Raw genomic sequence first — 22,746 nt, 5'->3', positions numbered from 1 at the left:
ATAACTATGTACAAATGAACTATATGTGTGTGTGTGTATGTGTGTGTGTGTGCGGTGTGTGCGTGTGTGTGTGTATGTCCGTATATATATGTATATATATATATAGGATAAATTGGAGATAATCAACAGAAGGAAGGCATTAGCATTTAGGAGGATCAAGAAAGGCTTTTTGAGGACTAGCCCTGGAGCCAGGAGATCCTGAGTTCAAATCCAGCCTCAGACACTTACTAGCTGTGTGACCCTGGGCAAGTCACTTAACCCCCATTGCCAAGAAAAGTAGGAAGGAAGGTAGGAAGGTAGGAAGGAAGGAAGGAAGGAAGGAAGGAAGGAAGGAAGGAAAGGAAAAAGGGAGGGAGGGAGGAAGGAGGGAAGAAAGAAAGAAAGAGAAAGAAAGAAAGAAAGAAAGAGAAAGAAAGACAGAAAGAAAGAAAGAAAGAAAGAAAGAAAGAAAGAAAGAAAGAAAGAAAGAAAGAAAGAAAGAAAGAAGGAAGAAAGGAAAGAAGAAAGAAGGGAGGAAGGAAGGGGGGAAGGAAGGAAGGAAGGAAGGGGGGAAGGAAGGAAGGAAGGAAAGAAGGAAAGAAAGGTTTCTTGTAGAAGATAAAATTTTAGCTAAGATTTGAAGGAATCCAGGAGGCAGAGATGAGAAGTGGGAGTTCCAGGAGAGGTTACTGAGTTATAGTGATAGAGAGAGAGCCTGGAAATAGCAATGGGGAACAAGAAATATTCCAGTTCCCCTATCACTTTGACTGGGAATCAGACAGTAATTCTGAGTCCTTTGTAGTTGCTGTTCTTTCATTTATACTGTTGCAGTCATTGTGTACATTGTGTTCTTGACTCTGCTTACCTCACTTACATCAGTTCACACAAGTCTTTCCGTGCCTCTCTACATTCATCATATTTATTATTTTATTTGTAGTATATTTTAAAGGTGTTCACCAGAATCTTGGAAGATTTTTGTCATGACTGAGCTCCACAAGATCAAAATACAAGGATTTCCTATTGATGCCCTGCCAATACTCTCTTTTGTAGTAGAGGATATTATTTTCCCTTTTTGCTCACTTTCTGACTCCCTCCCCTCTGATGCTCCATAATTGCTCAAAGGAGGCTGGCCTGACCATTCACACCAGAAAAAGAATGGATGAAAATATTCAGATTTCCCAGATTATAACATATACTTTGACAGACAAGGCACTGAGTTAAAGAGTATGTTTACCTTGGGCAGGTACCATGTTTCAAATGGACAAAAGGAGGACAAAGCACTGGATCTCATTGTTAGAGCTTGATATGGCCTTTAAAGACACCAAGCTGCTCACTGTTGCAAAAGCCATCCTTTTTTTACCCTTTTTTTAAACCATCAGTGGTCCCCCAGTAATGCTATAGAGCTGTGAACTGTGCAACACCACAATCTCATAAGAATTACAATTATAGAAGACCTGAATAGAGGACTCATGGAAGATATAATCAGGCTGCAACACTCAAAAACAATAATAATTTCTGTGGCAAAAGTGGCACATAAAACTTCAAGGATATATATGATACGGGAAGGTGGTGAGCTGGGAATATAGCAAGAGGGAGAAGTAAGTAGGAGAAAACCGGGAAAATGGATATATATCCACATATTATTAAAGGATCCAGAAGGCCTAGAGAGGTTTGAGTAGATACCTTGCGGGAAATTTATGGAAAAGCATGGATAAGAGGCACATGGGATGTTTGGACATGCATGGCTTGTGAGTTGTACCAGTGGAAAGAGTGCTTGAAGCAGACATCACAGGTCACAGGTTCATTGAAGTATTGAGATAAGTTTAAAGAAAATGAATCCTTTTACTATGTTCAAGTAATAAAAGCCATAGACAGTCTTGATTCTTCCCTTTACTTCATACCTGATAGCCAATTGGTTGCCACACCTTGTTGGATCTAGCTCCACGATATTTCTTGTGTCTATCCTCTTATCTTCACTCACACAACTACAACCCTAGTTTCAGCCTTCATCACATATCACTCGAGTTCAGTAGCTTCCTAAATGGTTTTCCTTCTTCTAGTCACTCTCGTCTCCAATCTCCCCACCACATAGCTGCCAAATTAAAATTTCTCAGGTCTGACTATGTTACTCCCTTATTCAAAACCTTTCGTGGCTCCCTATTGCTCCTAGAATGAAATCCAAAACTGTTGGCATTCAGCAACCCTCACAATTTGGTTCCCACCAGCTTTGGGGGACTTATCTCATGTAACTTTCCTTCACATACTCCACTCCACTCTACATGCCGTTGCCTGTTTCTGTACCTTTGAACAGGACTGCCCTTCATGCCTGGAAAACGCCCCCTCCTCACCTTTGCCTCTTACTATAGAATCCTTAGCTTCCTTTAAGAATCAGTTCAAGTACTATCTCGTGCTACCAAGTCTTTTCTAAAATGAAAATAAACTCTCTCTCTCTCTTCTAGGATTACCTTGTTTTTACTTATCTGTGTTTGGATGGCATCCTGCCTCTCCCCCTCCCCCAGCATGATGGCTAATTTTTTAAATGGTTAGTGGTTTTTGATAGTTGCTTTTTAAAAAATCTTTATATCCTCAGTGTAGTAGAGTCCCTTGCATGTAGGAGGCCTTAATGTTTTTTGAATCTGAATATAAAAACAAATTCAAGCCAAACTTGAATTCCTTAGTAGGTATCTTCAGGGACCCAGGGACCATTAATGGGTAAATTAGAATGATGAATAATTAGCATGTTTGTAGCTTCACTCTCCATGTGTCTGTCACAAAAAATAAAAAAATGTCTCTATAAACAACTCAATAAGTCCATTAACGTAATATGAGGAACTAACACGCAGGATTCTTTCTGCCAGTCAGGAGTTTTGTCTCCCTCCCACATACCTGACTTTTTGTGACCCATTTGGGGTTTTCTTGGCAAAGATACTCAATGGATTTGCCATTTCCTTCTCCAGCTCACTTTACCCATGAAGAAACTGAGGCAAACAGTGCTCTGACTTGCCCAGGGTCACACAGCTAGTAAGTGTCTGAGACCAGATCTATCCAGCCCTCTGCCCACTCTGCCACCTAGCTGCCCTTACACAGCAATATGCAGACTCCTCCTCCCTGCTCAAGCCTCAGTTACATATTTATTTGTGTCTAAATGTGTGTCTAATGATGGATGTGTCTAATAATGTGAACTGTCGAAAGTGTTTGGCGAGGTCTTGAGAACAATTCGTTCTAAGCATTTTTCTGCATGACTTCAGATAGGGCATTTTCCTTCTCTGATCTCCATTTCCTCTTTTCTGTGATGAAGGGGTTACAGCAGTGGAGATGAAAGGTCCCATCCACCTCTAAGATTCTGTTCCTGCTCTCCTCTGTCCTTTCTGTTCTGTTCTCTATTGTTTACACTGTTAATTTGTACCTCAAAGAAGATGTTTGCTCAGTCAAGGTAAAGTCACTCTGGCCTCTCTTTAAATCATTGCAAAAACCAAATTAATCAAGTATGAATGAATGAGAATTTTTTGGTCTATTTTAAACTTAATAGATCTATCTGATAAGTGTCCTGAATTAACTGGTCCTTCTGGACCAAAAGGGCAGCTACCATCTCCATCACATTCAAAATTGGAAGCCGTCAAATAAGTTTATTCACTATTCAGTATTAGAATGGTGCCTGTTGTTTTGCACGAAAAGACTTTTGAAAGACAAAGTTATACTGCCTATTTTCTGTCCTTCCTATATATCAATGCCCCTGGCCATCTGTTAGCAGGACATACTTCAGGATTTTTTCTTTCCAATTGGAATGGTGCATTGCTCTAAGCCATCAAAACTCTCAAACCCAGGATTCTCTGTAACCAACACATAGGACCAGAACAGTAGTCTTTGGCAGCTTAATATTCATTTTTTTCTCCTTCTCGGTGGGCTAATTGAGCCACTCAGGATCAATCTAGCAACACAGACCTCATTTGCATAATACTCTTACAAGTGACCTAATGTGCCTGGGGCCCAAGCCAGTGGTTTTGAAGGATGGGCACAGCTAATAAATGGACATTTAGGTAAGAAATTTTGATTTAAGTTACAGGTCCTGATTTTCCCCTCATGAATCCTCCTCTTGCCCACAGACCACAGAATGTGGAGGAAGCTGAGACAAACAGGGCTGTCACGATGCAATGGCTTCCTGCCTGATTGCATGCTGTGTGATTCAGCCACTCGTCTCTTTGAGTGGGCTGTGCTCAGTGTGAGAGGGGAGGGAGAGAGAGATCTAAAGAGAGGAGGATAGGGCAGGGGGCAGGGGAATACAACAAAGATCCCTGGCTACTCTTCACCTGTCTGGTTTGATACGGTGTCTGGTTCAATGTTTTACTTTGTGCAAAAATCGAGTGTGTGTAGGCTCAGATCTATTTGGGGTCTGTTCTGTCTGCCTGTATCTCCTTCTGTCTTCCCCTGCCGATCCTTCTTTCTCTTTACTTCCCTTATACACACAGACATGTAGTCAATTAACAATAATTTATTAAGCTCTTAATTTGGTAAGTAATGGGGAAGCAGAGCAAGGCAAAAAAAACAAAATTAGTCCTTGCTAGCAGTCAGATGGGAATGACAACATGCAAACAACAGGCAGAGAGGAGAGAGGGAGGGCGAGAAGGAGAGGGAGAGGGAGAGGGAGAGAGAGAGGGAGAGGGAGAGGGAGAGAGAGAGGGAGAGAGAGAGGGAGAGAGAGAGGGAGAGAGAGAGGAGGAGAGAGAGGGAGAGAGAGAGAGATTGAAAGAGAGAGGAGAAGATGAGAGAGGCGAGGGCGAGGAGAGAGAGAGGCAGAGGGAGGGTAGAGAGAGAGAAGAGAGAGAGAGGGAGAGAGAGAGGGAGGGAGATAGAGGGGAAGAGAGAGAGGAGAGAGAGAGAGAGAAGAGAGAGAGAGAGAGGAGGAGAGAGAGAGAGAGAGAGAGAGAGAGAGAGAGAGAGAGGGAGAGAGAGAGGAGAGAGAAGATAGAGGGGGAGAGAGAGAAGAGTAGAGAGAAGAGAGATGATAGAGCGAGAGAGAGAGAGGGCTAGGAGAGAGAGAGGAGAGAGGAGAGAGGAGATGAGAGAGAGAGAGAGAGAGAGGAGAGAGAGAGAGAGAGAGAGAGAGAGAGAGAGAGAGAGAAAGAGAGAGAGAGAAGAGCTGGGAGGAGAGAAAGGGAAGAGAGAATGAGAATGGAAGTTAATCTGTAAGGGAAAACCATTAGCAGCTGGGGAGACCAGGAAAGGCCTCCTGTAAAAGGTGGGTTACATAAAAAAGCCAGGCTAGCTAGAGACAACACATCTGAAATAAGGCTTAGTATTTGGAGATCTGAAGTCATTTTAAATAATTGCTGTAGTGTTTACTGCATTTTGGCACTTTTAAGGTAAAATGACCCATTAAAAAGCTGTTAATGAGGGAAAGTCATTCTATATGAGGCTCAGTACTGGAGCTCAAGAATAATTCTTGGTGGGTATTCAAGCAATGTTTGTGTTTTATAGACTGATAGTATTTCATGTAAGTGTGCTTAATTCCTATTTCAATAAGGTCTTCTAACGTTGTTTTTTCATTTCAGTTATGTCTGACTCTTTGTGACCTCTTTTCTTGGCAAAGATACTGAGGTGGTTTGAGACCAGATTTAAATTCAAATCCTCCTCACCTCCAGGGGTGGCATTCTGCCCACTGTGCCACTTAGCTGTCCCAAGTGCTGAACACAACCATACTAATACTCTTCCCATAAATACCTTTCCCATAAACAAAATCAATTGGTTCAGTTTCTCTGAGAATCATGTCAAACATCTTACATTTAAAAGCTTTCAATAAATCATAAACTCTGTCCCAACATTAACCTATTAGGTGCAGTTGAAACCCTGAAGTATGATCTTGGATGGGGAAATCCTCTATGAATCTAGGCCCATGTAAATGTAAACAAGACTATCAATTGTACTTGAAAATCGGAAAATGTAATTTGGATTTTGAGGGTTCCCATGAAAGATTATATAAAGCCTTTCTGTGCTTTCATATTTATACATAATGATCCATCCTTTGGATGTTTGATTCTATAACATCATATTCAAAACCTGTACCTAAAAAGTTTCTACATAATTATAACTCTTACCTATCTCTGCGTTTTATCAGAATTGCTGATGGACCTTTTTATTCTGTGCTTTAATGTATACTCACAAAATACTCTATTGCCAACCCAGGTTTCTTGCTAGAAAATCAAACACGAGATCTTCCAAATATGTATTTTAATACAATGCCACTTATAGTGGTTTCTTGATTGAAAGAGAAATACAACAAGTGAATTTACTGCCCATCGCCATGACTAGCTTAAAGCCTTTTCTTATTTAGCCCAAAGAGTTTTTCTTTTTTCTCCCTTTCTCCTTTCCTTCCTTCCTTTCCTTTTTTCCCTCTTTCTTTCCTTTTTTAAGGTCTGTACTGGCTGCAATAGTTTCTGGAACAAGGGCTTCTTCCAGAAAGAAAAAAAATGGATGAAATCTTAAAGCAGTTAGACCTGGTGAATCCACTGAAACTCTGACCCGTAAGTGGCAGCAATAAAAGAGACCATTCTAAAGCCAGAGGAAAATTATCCTCAAGCAGACAGCAGCATATTCCAGCATGAAGGCATTCTATTCAAAAAGAGAGAACACAGCTCCTAGAATCAGGTCAAAGCATCACATATTTCAAAGTTGGTGACAAAAATTACCCAGTACAGTAAGAGTGGAAATTTCCAAGCGATAGTCTCTGAGTTTAAATCTGTGAGAGCCAAATAGATGACTTCACTCTTGACGGAGGAGAAGGAGAGCTTGTGAAATAATAAGAAAATGATGATGCGAAATAAATTATCATGATTACATGTCAGAGAGATGACATTTCACATCTTCTGTCCAATTAATTAACAGTAATTTATGCAAGTATGCTAACTCATTGAGAGAGCAAAGAGTAAACTTCCAAATTATGTGAGCTGTTAGCTTTTGACCTTTGGTGTCGTAGACATTTTGACCCATGAAACAGAGTTAGATAGTAAATCTCACTAGAATTCAAATAAGTACCAATATCCCATTAAAATAGTGTACTGGGAAGACAACTGGATGAAGAGATAGGATACCTCCCTCTAGCAACTCAGCTGATACCTCTGGGCCTCAGTTTTCTTATCGGTAAAACGAAAAGGCAGGATTGGAAGATCTTTATTTGTTCTACCTCTACCATTCTATTATGTGCTTTAAGGTGGGCTTAAAGATGAGATTTCCTCCCTAGTTCTGCTTAAAAGTACTTCTGTTAGTCAGCTTTTGATTAAGTAGTAAAACTTCACCATGTAGGGGTCATCTACAGAAGAGTGTTTACATAATAAGGAAAAGTTATCGCTGTTTTTTTTTTCCTTTGCCATTTATCCTGCTCCACACTTAAGGAAAAATGGAAATTTAATATTTTTGTTACAAGTTACAAAACTGACACCATGCCCCCCCAACTCATTTTGCACAATTTCTTATATGTTCCTATGCCTGTATTAGGCAATCTTTTGATCTTGTTGTTTCACAGATGGGAATAGGCCCAAGGGAAGTATTAAATGTGAAAATACAGCCAAGAAACTTCTGGCTAAGATGGAGATGTGAAAAGTTGTAGAAGAACCTAGCTGTCCAACATATACACCAGCAATGATCTGAAAAAAGCACCAGTTGGAATGATGATGAAGAAATACAAGGCAAAACAACAGCTAGCCCTTTCATTAAGCCTAGAACTGAATAAAACAGAAAAAGTCAAATGTTTCAAGAAGAAGCATGCTACTAGGAAACCCAACACAAGTGTAGGTCAATAGGTTGGGAGCCTAAAATACCACATGGAAGCCAATGGCAGGTATAAAAGGAAACAGAAGGGAAAAGAATAACAGAAGTTCACAGAAATGCCCAGGCTGAGGACAGCAAACTACAGATCTCTGACCAAGGACACTGGAGCTTGGCAGTGCCCTGAGCACAGACACATCAAGAAAAATGAAAACCAGTGGCAGAAACCTCAACAATTGAGGTTGGGACCGAAAAGGGCCTGAGAACCTCATCCAAGAGTATAGAAGGGAGCTGAGCCTTCTGGGGGAGAAAAACTCAGATCAGGAAACTAAGGTTGAAGATAAGAGTAAACAAAAGGAGACATCAAACAATATCAAGAGGTATTGTGGATGAAGTCAAGGAAGTAAAACCAGAAGGAGTAAATAGCTCTATAAAACTACAAGCAGAACCTCAGTGGGGAAAAAATGGTGTGGTGATAAAGACTACCTGAAAGAAAGGAAACAAGAGATTAAAAATGGAAATATAAGTGAAACACTATCATGGCTTTGGAGGAAAGAACTGGAAAATAATACGTAACTTAGAAAAGAAAGTAGATGATCCAACCATTTTGGAGAGCAATTTGGAACCATACCCAAAGGGCTATAAAACAGTGTCCGTACCCTTTGACCCAGCAATGCCATTGCCAAATCTGTATTCCATAGAGATCAAAGAAAAGAGGAAAGGACTTAAATGCCCAAAAATATTCATAGCAGCTCTTTTTGTGGTGGCAAAAAATGGGAAATCAAGGCAATGAATATCAATTGAGGAATGGCTAAACAAGTTGTGGTAGATGGTTGTTATGAAATACTTTTGTGCTATAAGAAATGATGAACAGTATGGTTTCAGAAAAACCTGAGAACACTTACAAGAACTGATGCAAAGTGAAGTGAGAAGAACCAGGAGAACATTGTATACAGTAACAGCAATATTGTACAATGATCAACTGTAACTGACTTAGCTATTCTGATCAATGTGGTGGTCCAAGACAGTTCTGAAGGACTTATTATGAAAATGCTCTCTATCTCCAGGGAAGAACTGATGAAGCCTGAATGCAGATTGAAACATAGTTTGTTTTTTTTTCATGTGTGTGTGTGTGTGTGTGTGTGTATGTGTGTGTGTGTGTGTGTGTGTGCATGTGTTTTGGCAACATGGTTAACATAGAAATATGTTTATATATTTTGCATGATTTTGTATGTATAATTCATCACATGTCTTGCCTTTACAATGGGTGGGGAAGGGTTGGGAGGGAGGGAGAGAATTCATTCAGATTTTTAAAAATTAATATTAAAATAATTAAATGAATAAATAATTTTTAAAAAGAAAATAGAAAATCTTACACAAGTAGTGGATTGTCTGAAAGCTAGAGCAGACCAAATAGAAATCAACAACCTCATAAAAAACAAGAAATATAAGAATAAAATCAAAAGTTTGAAAACATAGAATAAGGCCATTATCAGAGAAACTTGCTATAATTTTTAAAGGAAACATGTAAGGTGAATTTTCCCCCTAAAGTTTATTGAGGTTTTTTTTTTGTTTTTACATTACAAACAATTCCAGATTGCTGCCACTTTATGAGTTCTCTTATAATAAAATAAAACAATCATACAAAACTAACAATACAATAGCTTCATCTAAAAATGCATACATTATACATAATTAATAGGAATCTCTTTTCTCTCCCATCTACCCTCACCCCATTGAAAAAAAAGAAAAGGAAAACAATTCCTTGTATCAAATATACATAGTCAAGCAAAACAAATACCCTCATTGGCTATATGCAAAAAATATGTCTCATTCTGCACCCTAAATCCATCATCTCTCTGTCAGGAGGTAGATAGCATGTTTCATCATCAGACTTCTAGAATTATGGAATGTCATTTCATCCATAATAAAATGACCTCTTTTAATTCCCACTTTTAATTATTTACTATTTATCCTATATATAATTTTTATACATATTTGTTTACTTGTTATCTCCCCCCATTGGACTGTGAGCTCCTTGATGACAGGAGCTGTCTTTTGTTTTTTCTTGTATTCCTGATTATAATCTCATTTTTCAAATATGCACTAAGTATTAATCTGAGTCAAATTTATAAAAATGAGAGCCATTTCACAATTAACAAATAGTCAAAAGGTATGAACAGACACTTTTCGGAAAAAAAATCTAAGCTATCTATAGGCATATAAAAATGCTCTAAATCACTATCAATTAGAGAAAGGCAATTAAAACAACTCTGAGGTACCCCCACACACCTATCAGAAATGATAAGTGGTAGAAGGGACAAGGGAAAATAGGGTACATTAAGAACTGTTGGTGGAGTGGTGAACTGGTCCAACCATTCTGGAGAATAATTTGGAATTATGCCCAAAGAGGTATAAAACCAAGCATACCCTTTGATCCAAAATACCACTACTAGTACTATACAAAAAGCTCAAAGGAAAAGGAAAAGGACCTATTTGTACCAAAATATTTACAACAGCTCTTTTTGTAGTGGTAAAGAACTGGAAATTGGAAGGATGTTCATCAGTTGGGGAATGTCTGAACAATGTGGCATATGATTGTGATAAATTACTAGTGTACTATAAAAAATGATGAGGGGGTGGTTTCAGAAGAAAAAAAACATGGCAATACCTATATAAACTGAGGCAAAGTGAAGGAAGAAGACCTGGTTATGGCAGTGTTGTAATGATGATCAACTGTGAAAGACTTTACTACCCTGATTGATACAATGATCCAAGATAATTCCAAAGGATTCATGATAAAAAAAAATGCTATCCACTTCCAGAAAAAGAAATGAGTGCAAATTGGAGTATAATTTTCTCCCTTAATTTTCTTTTGCTTTTTTGTGATATGGCTAATATGGAAATGTTTTGCATGATTTCACATGTGTAACTGATATTATATTGTTTGCCTTCTCAGTGGGCATGGGAGGTATGGGAGGGAGGGAGAGAATCTAGAATTCAAAATTTAAAAAGAAAAGAATGTTAAGAATAAATAGGGGTTTTTTTAAAGACACAGTTCAAAAAAAGAAAATATCAAAGAAAATTAAAAATGTCTACTATTCAAAACAAGTGCCCAAGGGAAAAGTAAAGGAGAGCTCACTTAAGACTCACTGAATACCATGATCAAAAAAAGCCTGACTGTTATAAGAAACAGCCTAGATCTACTAGAAGCAGATAGAAAAGTGAAAACATAAATAATCCATTTATGACCTATTGAAAGAAACTCCAAATGAAAAGTCTCAGTAATGGCATGGCCATACAGAGTTTTCATGTCAAATAAAAAATTATGCAAGCAGCCAGACAAAGAGAATTCAAATATTATACCAAAGAACTACAGTCAAGATCACAAAAGTTGCAGCAGCAACTACTATAAGGAAGAAAAAATTGATATTCCAAAAAGTGAAAGATTAAAGGACTGAAACAACAAATAACTTCCTTGTAATACTAAGTATAATCTAGGGGGAGAGAAGGGGAGAGAAGTGGACCTTTAGTGGAATAGAGGACTTATAAATATTCCTAGTGAAAATAGACTGAGTAGAAACTTTGATTTTCAAATATGAGTCAAGAAAAACCTGAAAAGGTAAATATATTTGATCAACTAGCAGGGTTTAAACAATGTTGAAGTATGTACATTTTAACAGAAGAAGAGTTAAATGTTCTTTCAAACTCTTAATGTCTTCAAGGATAGCAAAAAAGCATTAAATAAGATGAACAGAAGAACTAGGGGTTGTGTTGCTTTAAAGGTCTTAAGAAAAGGAATAAAAGGTCAGGAAAAGCAACATATTGGGGAAGAAATAAGAAAGAAGGGGGTCGAACTTTCTACATCTTATATAAGCTGTATAAAAAGAAGAGTTCACAAAAATGGAGGAATGGGTGGGAACAGTGGTCATCACATAAATCTGACCCTTATCTAAATAAGACAAAGGCAGGTTGAACATTTGTTCACACATACACATATATAATTATAGTGATACATTAAACTCAACAAGGAAACTAGAAGGGATAGAGAAAGAGAAGAGAGAGGTTTTAGAAGGAAGAGTTAGAAAGGGAACAGTCACAAACAAAGATGACCAAGAGTGGAAAATATATAAGGATACAATGGAAAGAAATTCACAATTAAAAATCACAACTAAACATGAATGGTATGAACTCACCCGTAAAAGAGAAGAGAATAGACAGCGGAATATATTAGAAAGTAGAATCCAACAATACATTCTTGACAAGAAACATACTTGAAGCATAAAGATTCTTACTAAGTTAAAAATGAGGACATGGAGAGTTAGCTCAAGTTATATGGGTATAGATATGGGATATTCTATTGATATTTCATGATTATTTCATTAAATCCCTTTATATATTAAATACCTCTAAATACCTGCATCCTCTGACTGACTAGTAAAAGAAGAGTATTCTTATTCACAAAGTACATAGGAATTGAGAAAGCTTACTTGGAGCTCATGGCTGTAGGGAAGGTGTTATGAAGTCATCTCTAATGTTACATATTTGAAGCTAGGTGGCACAGTGGATAGAGCCCTGGGCCTGAAGTCAGGAAGACCTAAGTTTAAATCTGGCCTCAGACACTTGCTAGCTGTGTGACATTGGGCGAGTACCTTAAACACTATTTGCTTCAGTTTCCTCATCTAGAAAGTGGGAATAATAATGGCACCTGCCTCCCAGATCTGTTGTGAGGATCAAATGAGGAAATCATTGTAAAGCGCTTGGCACAGTGCCTGCACACAGTAGGTGCTATATAAATGCTAGCTGTTTATTATCGTTGTTGTTGTTGTTATTTACAATCAACATGAGGTTTTTGGTTTTTAATAGAAATGGTACTTTTCTCTTGGAAGAACAAAAAGCATCCTGAAATTGCTTAATAATGCCCAGATTTTAAAATGGGAAGTGGTCTGGAGATCTCCTCGGGGCTTAATGAAATGGGAAGTGTTAACTTAAATTGAAATATAAAAACAGATCCAGGGTGACCTTGCATTATAAATGCTTTCACTCTGGATATCAGTTAAGAACAGCCTTGGATTTTTCATAGTCAGGCAAAAAACTGAGTAAATAAGCACACAAATTCAGAAGGAATCTGTGCATAGAATATCCTCTGTAGTAAAAGAAGGGAACTATGTAATAACAGCCAAATTGCTGGAATATTTTAGGAGATGGAGCATTCTTCCCCCTGCAACAATTAGCTATAATAACTCCCCTCCTGGACTAAAATATTTGCAAACTCATTTTTAAACTGAAAAGTACATTTGTCAAATGTTTTTCTTCCTGTGGCATTGTGTTGTTGTTGGATTTTTTTTGTAATAGTTATATTAGAGGAGGCAGAGCCATGATAACAGAGTGCAGGCAGGAACCCAGCTAAACTGTCCCAATATTCCCTTCCAAACAACTTTTAAAAACTTTTCAAATTAAATTATAGAGCAACAGAGCCAACAAATGATCAAAGTAAGACATTTTCCAGCCTAAGACAACTTAGAAGGTTGCCAAGAGAGGTGTGTGGCACAGGGATGGGAACTGGCCCCAAGCATAGCATGAGCACCAATGATGAGCCTTGGAGGTGGTGAGATAGCAGCAGCAGCTTCAGGAGCTCTCAGAGCAGAGGTAGTAGTAAGGGGGTCAGATAACTGGTCAAAAATAGAATACCCTTTGCTGGCACTGAGTTCAGTTAATACTGCTTGGCAACTTTATTGCTCCTAAGCATTTCTGGATAACAGTTCCAGGATAGAGAGGAGTGCTTGTGATCTATCACAAGGAAACAGAGGCCCTGGTCCTAGTTCCAAGGCAGAGAGAAAGACTAGCACTTTGAGCTACAGGAGAGCTGGGGATCTTGTCATCATTCTAGGGCTTTGTGGATGCAAGGGAGTAGGGTCCATTCCTAGATAAAAACCAGAGTTCAGACCAGAAAAGCAGTGACCACCGCTCTCCCTGGATCATACAACCTTGAAAACAACAAAATCTTGTAAACTGCTAGAATTAGCAGCACAAAAAAGCCTAAAGCTTAGGGTAGTGCCTTTCCACCCCAAGGTGAGCAGAGCACAACTTTAATATAAAGTTCAAAGTCAAGAAATAAGTTGGAAAAATGAGCCAACATTAAACAAACAAACAAAAAGAACTGGACCATAAAAAGCTACTACAGTGGCAGGGACAACCAAGACATAAAATCAGAAGAAGACAACAATGTGAAAGTAACTACAAATAATGCCTCAAAGAAAAATGCTGATTGGACCGAAGTCCGATGAGAATTCCTGGAAGAATTAAAGAAAGTGATAAGAGTGGTAGAAGAAAAATATATGAGAGTGATACAAGAAAACCATGAAAAAAGAAATAATGACTTGGCAGGGGCTGAGGGGGAAGCACCAAAAAAAGCTGAAAAAAACTCCTTAAAAAGCACAATAGCCCAAATGGGAAAAAAAAAAGTACAAAAGCTCACTGAAGAAAATAATTCCTTAAAAATTAGAATTGGGCAAGTAGAAGATAATGATCTCATAAAATATTAAAAAAACAATAAAATAAAGTCAGAAGAAATGTGAAATATCTCATCAGAAAAACAACTGACCTGGAAAATGGATCAAGGAGAAATAATTTAATATTATTGGACTGCTTGAAAGCCACAATCAAAAAAGAGCCTACACATCATATTTCAAGAAATTATAAAAGAAAACTTCCCTGATACCTTAGATCCAGAGGGTAAAATAAAAATTGAAATAATTCACCAATTGCCACAAGATCTCAAAATGAAAACTCCCTGGAATATTATAGCTATATTCCACAACTTCCAGGTGAAAGAGAAAATATTGCAAGCAGACAGAAAAAAATAATTCAAATATCATGGAAATCAGGATCACACAAGATTTAACAGCTTTCATATTAAAGGAGTGAAGGGCTTAGAATATGATATTCCAGAAGTCAAAGGAGCTAGGATTGCAACCAAAAATAGCCTATCCACCAAAACTGAGTATAATCCTTCAGGGGAAATATAAATATTTAATGAAACAGAGGACTTTCAAGCACTCCTGATGAAAAAACCACAGCTGAATAGAAAATTTAACATTCAAACCCAAGACTCAAGAAAAGCATAAAAAGGTAAACATGAAAGAACAATCACAAGAGACTCAGTAGTGTTAAACTGTTTCCGTTATTATATGTTTACATTCTTATATAACACCTAGAACTTTATTAGGACACTTAAAATTAGTCTACTTAGAGGGCATGAGTGTGGATCAATTATTTGGGAATGACTTCCAAAAATGAAGGGGTAAGAAAAAGGGATGTCCAGAAAGACAGAGGAAGGTAGATGCAGAATGGGGGAAATTATCTCACATAAAAGAGGCACGCAAGGAAGAGCTTTTACAGCAGAGAGGAAAACAGAGGGGGGGTGGCAGGCAATATTTGAACTAAGGTTGAAATACATATGCATATATGTGTGTGTATATAAATATATGTATATACATATACAAATACATCTATACATACATACACAATACACATATGTAATACACACTCAATTGAATATAGAAATCTGTCTTAACCAACAGGGAAATAGGAAGGGGAGTCAAATTTATAAGAATAAGAGTCATTCCGCAGTTGATAAATGGTCAAAGGATATGAACAGGTAATTTTCAGAAAAAGAAATCAGAGATACCCATAGTTACTTGAAAAAGTTCTCTAAATCACTATTGAATAAAAATTGCAAATTAAAACAACTCTGAGGTATCATCTCACACCTATCAGAAATGACAAATGCTGGAGGGAATGAGGGAAAAATAGGTATACTGATAAACTCTTGGTGGGGTTGTGAACTGGTCCAAGCATTCTGGGGAACAGGTTGGCACTATGTAGAAAGGGCTACTGACCCAGCAATACCACTACTATATCTGTACCCTAAAGAGATCAAAGACAAAGGAAAAGGACCTATAGATAGAAAAATATTTATAGCAACTCTTTTTGTGGTGGCAAAGAATTGGAAATCCATGGAATGATCATCAGTTGGGGAATGGCTGAACAAGTGGTAATATAGGATTGTGGTGGAGTAGTATTGTGCTATAAGAAATGACTAGGGGGGTAGTTTCAGAAGGAAAAAAAGCCACGGCAAGACCTATATGAACGGAGGCAAAGTGAAGTGAGAAGAACCGAGAGTTCATTGTGCCAAGTAACAGAAATGTTATAATGGTGATCAACTGTAAAAGACTTGGCTACTCTGATCAGTACAATGATCCAAGACAATTCCAAATGATGTATGATGAAAAATTGACATCTACCTCCAGAGAGAGAACAAATGAACTCAGAGTGAAAATTAAGTATAATTTTCTTACTTTATTTTGAGGAATATGGCTAATGTGAAAATATATTTTGCATGATGCCACACATAAATTAAATGACATTATTTTGCTTACCTTCTTAGTGGGTGGGAGAGGGTTGGAATGGAAGGAGGGAATTTGGAACTCAATATTTAAAAAGAAAAGAATGTTTAAAAGAATTTTCTCAGAAAGGGTAATAGTTGTATTAGACTTTCTCATAAAGTTAGGTCATGTGGTACAAGTACCTTATTTCATGTATCACTCTGCCCTCCTGCCAACTCTGTTAAAATCATACCCTCTATTTGGCAGCATTGATAACGATGTATGCTACTTAAAGTTTTAGAGTAATGAATGTGTCATGTCTTCTTCAGTCAAAGACGACATTCCTCTGAATTATTGGTCTGTAGACATGTCTTATCCAGAAAGAAAAGCTATCTATTCAACTAAGTTAAGCTGAATCCTTGCAGAGCAATTTTCTCAAAGTTTTTCATACTTTCTCTTTTATTCTCCTCTAAGGAGCACAATCCAAATCCCCACATCATTGAAATATTTTCTGGGATTGTTCTTCCTCCCCTTTGCAGAGAAATAAAGGAAGGATCGATGAATTACATGGCAAAACTTTGAACTCATTTGTCATGGAAATAATGCGCTTAGCCCTTGCTACATGCTGGTGTAATCTCATGTGTGGCTTGCCCTAAGACCCATTTGCTAAAGGATTTGGAGAACATAGTAGGATCCAGTTGACATGAGAGAATGTAAAGGCAAGGACTGTTTCATTTTTGTCTTTACATTCCTAGTCCCTAGCTCATGGTAAGTGTATTCTCACATACATAATATACGCTCAAGAATTTTTCCTAAAATTTGAGTCACAATAACTGGCCTATAGTTTGTAGACTCTTCCCTTTAAAAAATAACTAGGACATGACTGGTCTTTTTCCATTCTTCTGGAATCTCTTCCATTCTCCATGATCTTTCAAAGATCACTGACAGTCACTTAGCATCCACACCTACTACCAGCCCTTTCAGCACCTGAGTCTGAATTTCATCTACGCCAATGACTTAAACACTGGCTAAGTGCTGTCTTACTGTCTCCTTGCCTATCTCAGCTATTAACTCCTATTAGGCATATTTGTTTTATCCCTTCCAATTTAAAAATCATTCCATTTTTGATTTTTTTTATTTTCAGTTCCATAATCTCTAACCTTTCCCCCACCCACTGAGAAGGCAAGAAATATGATACCCACTAATATCATTCTCCTTGGTAGCGAAAAACAAAGCAAAACAAGGAATGAGCAGCACTACCTTATCTGTCATCAGTTATTATAGTACCACTAGCCCCAGGCAGCAGTAATATCACTTCTTTGGTCTTCCTCATGTGTTGGCCCAATATATTCCAGATTTACCCCTGACTTAGAGTAATTAATATGGATATTCTAACAGATAAGACTTTCAATGAACCTTTGAGTTTTTATGGAAGAATAAAACAACATCAAAAGCTATACCAGTGCTTTACACAATTAGAATTTTCTAGAAAAAAATCATGATCCAAATGTTGACTTCAGGAGCACTTTTTCAGATTAATAAAAAAAGTTGTTTTAGTTTTGGAACCTGATACCTTTATGAATATTTTACTGAGCTGGAAACCTTAAACGATTGATCCTAGGACAATGAATCAACTTTCTTGCCCATGCCAACTAATCACCATACTAGATTCCTCCTTAAGCTAATTCTACACATGCTTTAGGACCTTCCAAGTAAACTCCTTCTGGAACCAGAGATGAGATTAAATCTAGAACAATGTAGATTTAATAAAAGCAAACTGCCGAAAGATAGCATTAGAAATTCATATGCCCAACCAATGAGGGAATTTGTTTTGCCTGATTATCGACATTTGTTATGGTTTGGGGCTTTCATTTTCTTTTTCCTTTTTGTTTTACAACTGAGGGGAAAGGAAGGACTGGAGTTAGGCATAGGGTTCCCTCCCCTCAAATAAAAAGAAAAACCAAAAAAAGGCCAGAAGGAATCACAAATAGGACAATTTTGAAAGTTACATGTTGAATTTACCATATGAATATACTATACTATATACAATTCTCAGTTTTACCTGCATTCCTCTTGTATTCCATAGTATTTGTGGAAGTGGTCACTTTATTAGGTGTTTGTTAAGTTCAGAAGTTTTTGGTTTTGATTTTTCCCTAAGGAAATTCATGTGTCTAAGTTACCTTCTTTGATAATCATATCAATAAAGACCATAAAAAGTTGATTTCCCTTCTCTGAGCTTTCCTACAAGGAAGTGCTGAAATTTCTTAACAACTATATTGGAAGCTTTTACCTCAGTTGGCTATTTGTTGCGTTTGTCCTTCATTTTCAAAGAGGACCACGGTATTGGGGAAATGATAACATGACTTGCAGTTGACTTGGATTTAAGTGAGGGAGGGCTGTGCAAGGTCACCAGCTTCACTTTCTCCTCCAGAGCCATCTGGATCCATGACCAACTATTCATTAGGATGACTGGAGATGGCCCAGAATGCAATGGGAGACCCTGGCCCTTTTAGGCTAAGGCCTTTTCAGGTACTTGCTTAGAGTGAGGTAATGCCCATTCAGTGAATAGGCCTCTTTAAGAAGTGAATCAAGGGGATTGAATAATATAATTTTGCTCACTTATGCCATAAAAGTCAATTATGTGGCATCATGTTTCCAGCTAAGTCCTTCTAAATATACATCATTTACATCAAAGTCCCTGGAATTCTTTCAGCAGTTACTGGTCCACTACATTTTGTTCTTACTCTTTTGTTTCTTCAAGTATGCTAAAAATCAGAACCTGCTCTTTTATTTTCCATAAAACAGTTTTTCTCTTTCTCTAGGCTAAAAAGAGGGAGTTTCAGGAGGATATTTTCAAATGTACCAGTTAAGTCAGTTTAGGTGTGACCCAAATAACTTGGCTTCCTTGAAGCCAGGTTGAGCTCCGCTTGCAGAACAGAATGTTTGTTCTGATTCTGTTCCCAATAGATGGTGAATTCACTTCAGGACCCTTGGCATTCTACATCTTACTCCTCTATTTATATAACTAGCAAGTTCTTCATTAATATCAGCAAGGAAGGTTAGACCAATGTATGTCATTTCTAGGAGCAGAAGGAGAGAGATTCTTTCTAACTGGATGAACAAGTTCTTTTCTGATTAACCCAGTGTAGCCCTCTCTCACTGTGACCTGATTCTCATTAGTTCACTCCACTCAGGGAGGAGGAGGGGAGTAGTGCCATCAGGGTCAGAAATGATTTTGTTGCAAATTTTAGACAAAGAGAAAATTTAACCCTCATGTCCAAAGGAAGAGAGGAATGATTTGAGCCTAATGCTCCTCCTGCTGGCTGAATTCCCATTCAAGTCCATGGGAGGTCGATCCGCAGATGGAGTACGGGATGGAGCCCCAGGCAGGAGACTACTGTTGTGTGGATTGAAACCAAAACGAAAAAGAGAATCACAGTCTGTGATCTTGGTGTTTCATCTGTTCATATTCTAAGTTCTCTGAGGGGATCCTGACTCTAGAAACTGGGACTGGACTCTGATTCTAGGCTCCTATGACTCTGACTAAGCCAGCCAAGGGACTGTTTTGGAGGACTGGTCTGTATGCATCATTTTGTTTCCCTGACACATTACTCTCCTGAGGGAGAGTCCTCTAGGACACTGCCCTCTAACAGAGAGGCAGAGACCTCAAGACATCATGAGGTCACTCTAGAAACACTGGTGCTAGGGAGATTCTGGGAGCGGAGTAGAGTAGGGTCAGGGAAGAGATCACCTGGGGTCAGGAATTTCTAGGGATAGGAAGCATACCGTCTATATTGTAGCTTCCTCTTTTGACTATTCTTGGTAAATAGTTGCTAAGTTCAGGTATGTCTATGTTGCTGAAGGAATCAGAGTGTTGTCATCACCTTCTGTATTCTAATTATGACGGCTCCTCAGCTTCCAATTAGAAAAATGGAAACATGAAGTAGTTATTTGCTGACTTCCCAACATGAGAGGGAAAAAGTCAGGGGGAGGGGGAAAATCTTTCAAGTCCCCGTCCCATGCATTCTCTCTCTCTCTCTCTTTCTCTCTCTCTCTCTCTCTCTCTCTCTCTCTCTCCCTCTCCCTCTCCCCCCCCCCCCTCTCTCTCTCTCTCTCTCTCTCTCTGTCTCTCTCTCCCTGTCTCTCTCCCTCTCTCTCTCTCTCTCCCTCTCTCTCTCTCTCTCTGTCTCTCTCTCCCTCTCTCTGTCTCTCTCTCCCTCTATCTCTCCCTCTCTCTCTCTGTCTCTCTCTCCCTCTCTCTCTCTCTCTCCCTCTCTCTCTCTCTCTCTCTCTCTCTCTCTCTCTCTCTCTCTCTCTCTCTCTCTTTCTCTCTCTCGATACTCTTTCCAAAACTAGATGTGTAACCAAAAGAATAAAGGCTTCCAAAGCTCATCAGTATGTCAGGCATTTGAAAAAGGTAGCCAGGCGAAAAGAGCAATTCGAACTATAAATGAACACATGAGAATACACTCCTAATCACTAATAGAGAAATGCAAGTTAAAACAACTCTAACATTTCACTTCACGCCATACAAACTAGCAAAGATGAAAAAATAAATGGGAATAGTCAACGTTGGAGAGTCTTTGGGAACATAGGCACACTGATGCCAATTGCCAGAGTTTTGAAGTGGTCCAATCCTATTATTTCAGTTTGAAATGATGTAAGAAAAGTGAATACAGCAAGCTATATTCATAGTAGCATTCTTTGTGGGAATAAAAATTGAGGAACAATGTAGGCCTCTATTAAGTGAGGGATGACTGGAAAATATTGTGGTATGGAAGATTATTGTGTAGTACAAAATTACAAATATGAAGAGAAATATGGAAAGATTTGTGTGAAATAATAAAGAGAAAAATAAAAAGAACCAAGAAAACAACATAAACAATAATGAAAGCAGTGTAGATGGGAAGAACATTAAAACCAAACTGAATGCTACATAATTATAATGAAGAAAAATGAACATGAAGAAGAGCTGAAAAAATCAACTTCCCTCCACTCATTGCAGAACTGGGAACTATAGGTACAGAATATTGTATATACTGCCAGACCTGGTCAACATGTTGGATGACTTTGCTGGATTGCCCTTTTTTCTTTCCTTTTTAATCTGTGTTACAAGAGAAGGCAAGTCCAAGAGGAAAATGACCTCAACGACATAAAGGAAAAGATTAGTAATAGGAAGTTGAATCCTGAGTGATGGAAAAGCCAATAAAGGTCCTTGTGAAAAGAAATGAAACATATCTCTTCTCTCATAGCAGAGAGGTGCTATTCTCTCAATTCCTTTTTCTTATCTTATTCTTATAGCTAGAATTTCTAGTGCAATATTGAACAGTAATAGTGATCGTGGACATCCTTGATCATAGCACTACTAGGAAGTTTGTTTTATTCCATAAAGTAAAAATAAAATTTTAAAAGGAAGTCACTTAAAAATGAATGGTAAAATTGTCTTTACATGTAATTGGAAAGAATAAAATACTATTAAAAATAAAATAAAAATACTATGATAGGATATTGTATATTTGTCAGATAAGGTTTCTGTAAAGGATGCTTTTGATTGCTTTTCTTTGTCATAAGAGAGGGTTCAGTCTCGAGGCATGGATTTGGAAATGACTGTGTAAAGACAAAAGGCATCAATAAAACGTATTTTTAAGAAGAGAGGAAAATGTAGCCAATACCTAAGTTAATGTTTGTGTCTGCACACATGAATACCTTTGTGCCATATGTAAGGAGTTGAAGGAAAAGTAGCTGGGCTCCATCATACCAATCAGTAGTTGACAGAAGTACCTGTCCTTTCCCACCTGGCCCACCCAACCCCTAAAAAAACTTCTGGAATTCCAGGCACCACCTGCTTGGCTTCTTTTTAAAGCCATTTTACCAGACTTTTGGGAAATTAAGAAAATACTCACCTTTCTCTTTTTGACTACTGCTCAGCTTTGGGGACATATTTCAATTCACTTTTTACATTCTGGATCTCTGATAGGTTAACTGCAGGTCCTGGCAGTTTCTTGGCTCCTGGAGGCACCTTCTTCTCTGTACCTTCTTCTGTGGTAGGAGGAAGGCTCTGAACAAAAAGGGAGAAAAAAAATCACTGGAGTTAAGAGGGAGCCAAGACTCTTCCTCTGGTCACCACTACACTACCCAGAAGGATCACAGACTATTATAGATCACCCAGAAAATTCTCTGATATTGCAGATGTGGGACCTGGATCTCCAGAGGTGAAGGGACTCATCCGAGATCACACAGAATAGTCAGAACCTGGACTCCAGACCATGCCTTCAGACTCTAAATCCATTGCTCTTTTTAAAAAAATTATTTTGAACATAAACAGCAAAAAAAATGTTCATCTCTATTTAGACAGTATAACACAAAAAGAGGACTGCATTGTAATTATGAATCTCCATTTCATGTCAAAATTTTAAAGTATATAGCACCCACACATTACTTTGAAAACTGTCTTGCTTATATGTACTTTCTTTCTAACTTCCTTCTGTTCCCTTTTAAATTAAAGAAAAACTTCAATGGCTTTCTCTGTCCCTCTGTCTCTATCTCTTGGTCTCTCTCTCTCTCTCAGTCTCTCTCTGTCTCTCTCTCTGTCTCTCTCTCCTCTCCTCTCTCTCTCTCTCTG

The 22,746-nt window shown here is 38.1% G+C and overlaps 1 protein-coding gene across 4 annotated transcripts in view; it reads right to left on the bottom strand.

Annotated features, from left to right (window-relative positions):
• The window catches only part of SMPX (small muscle protein X-linked), a 94,819-nt gene that overhangs the window by 27,326 nt on the left and 44,747 nt on the right, over positions 1 to 22,746 (bottom strand). For all 4 annotated transcript variants that reach the window (XR_005009598.1, XM_036746097.1, XM_036746096.1 and 1 more), the window contains exon 4: positions 22,028 to 22,182. Coding sequence is in view for 3 of the 4 variants with exons in the window: in XM_036746097.1 (XP_036601992.1) it covers positions 22,042 to 22,182 (141 nt within the window). In the remaining variant the exon portion in view is untranslated. The remainder of the gene's footprint in view (positions 1 to 22,027; positions 22,183 to 22,746) is intronic.

This window comes from Trichosurus vulpecula, chromosome 2 (genome assembly GCF_011100635.1).
Source record: "Trichosurus vulpecula isolate mTriVul1 chromosome 2, mTriVul1.pri, whole genome shotgun sequence".
Taxonomy (NCBI): domain Eukaryota; kingdom Metazoa; phylum Chordata; class Mammalia; order Diprotodontia; family Phalangeridae; genus Trichosurus; species Trichosurus vulpecula.
This window is presented reverse-complemented; position numbering and strand designations above follow the sequence as displayed.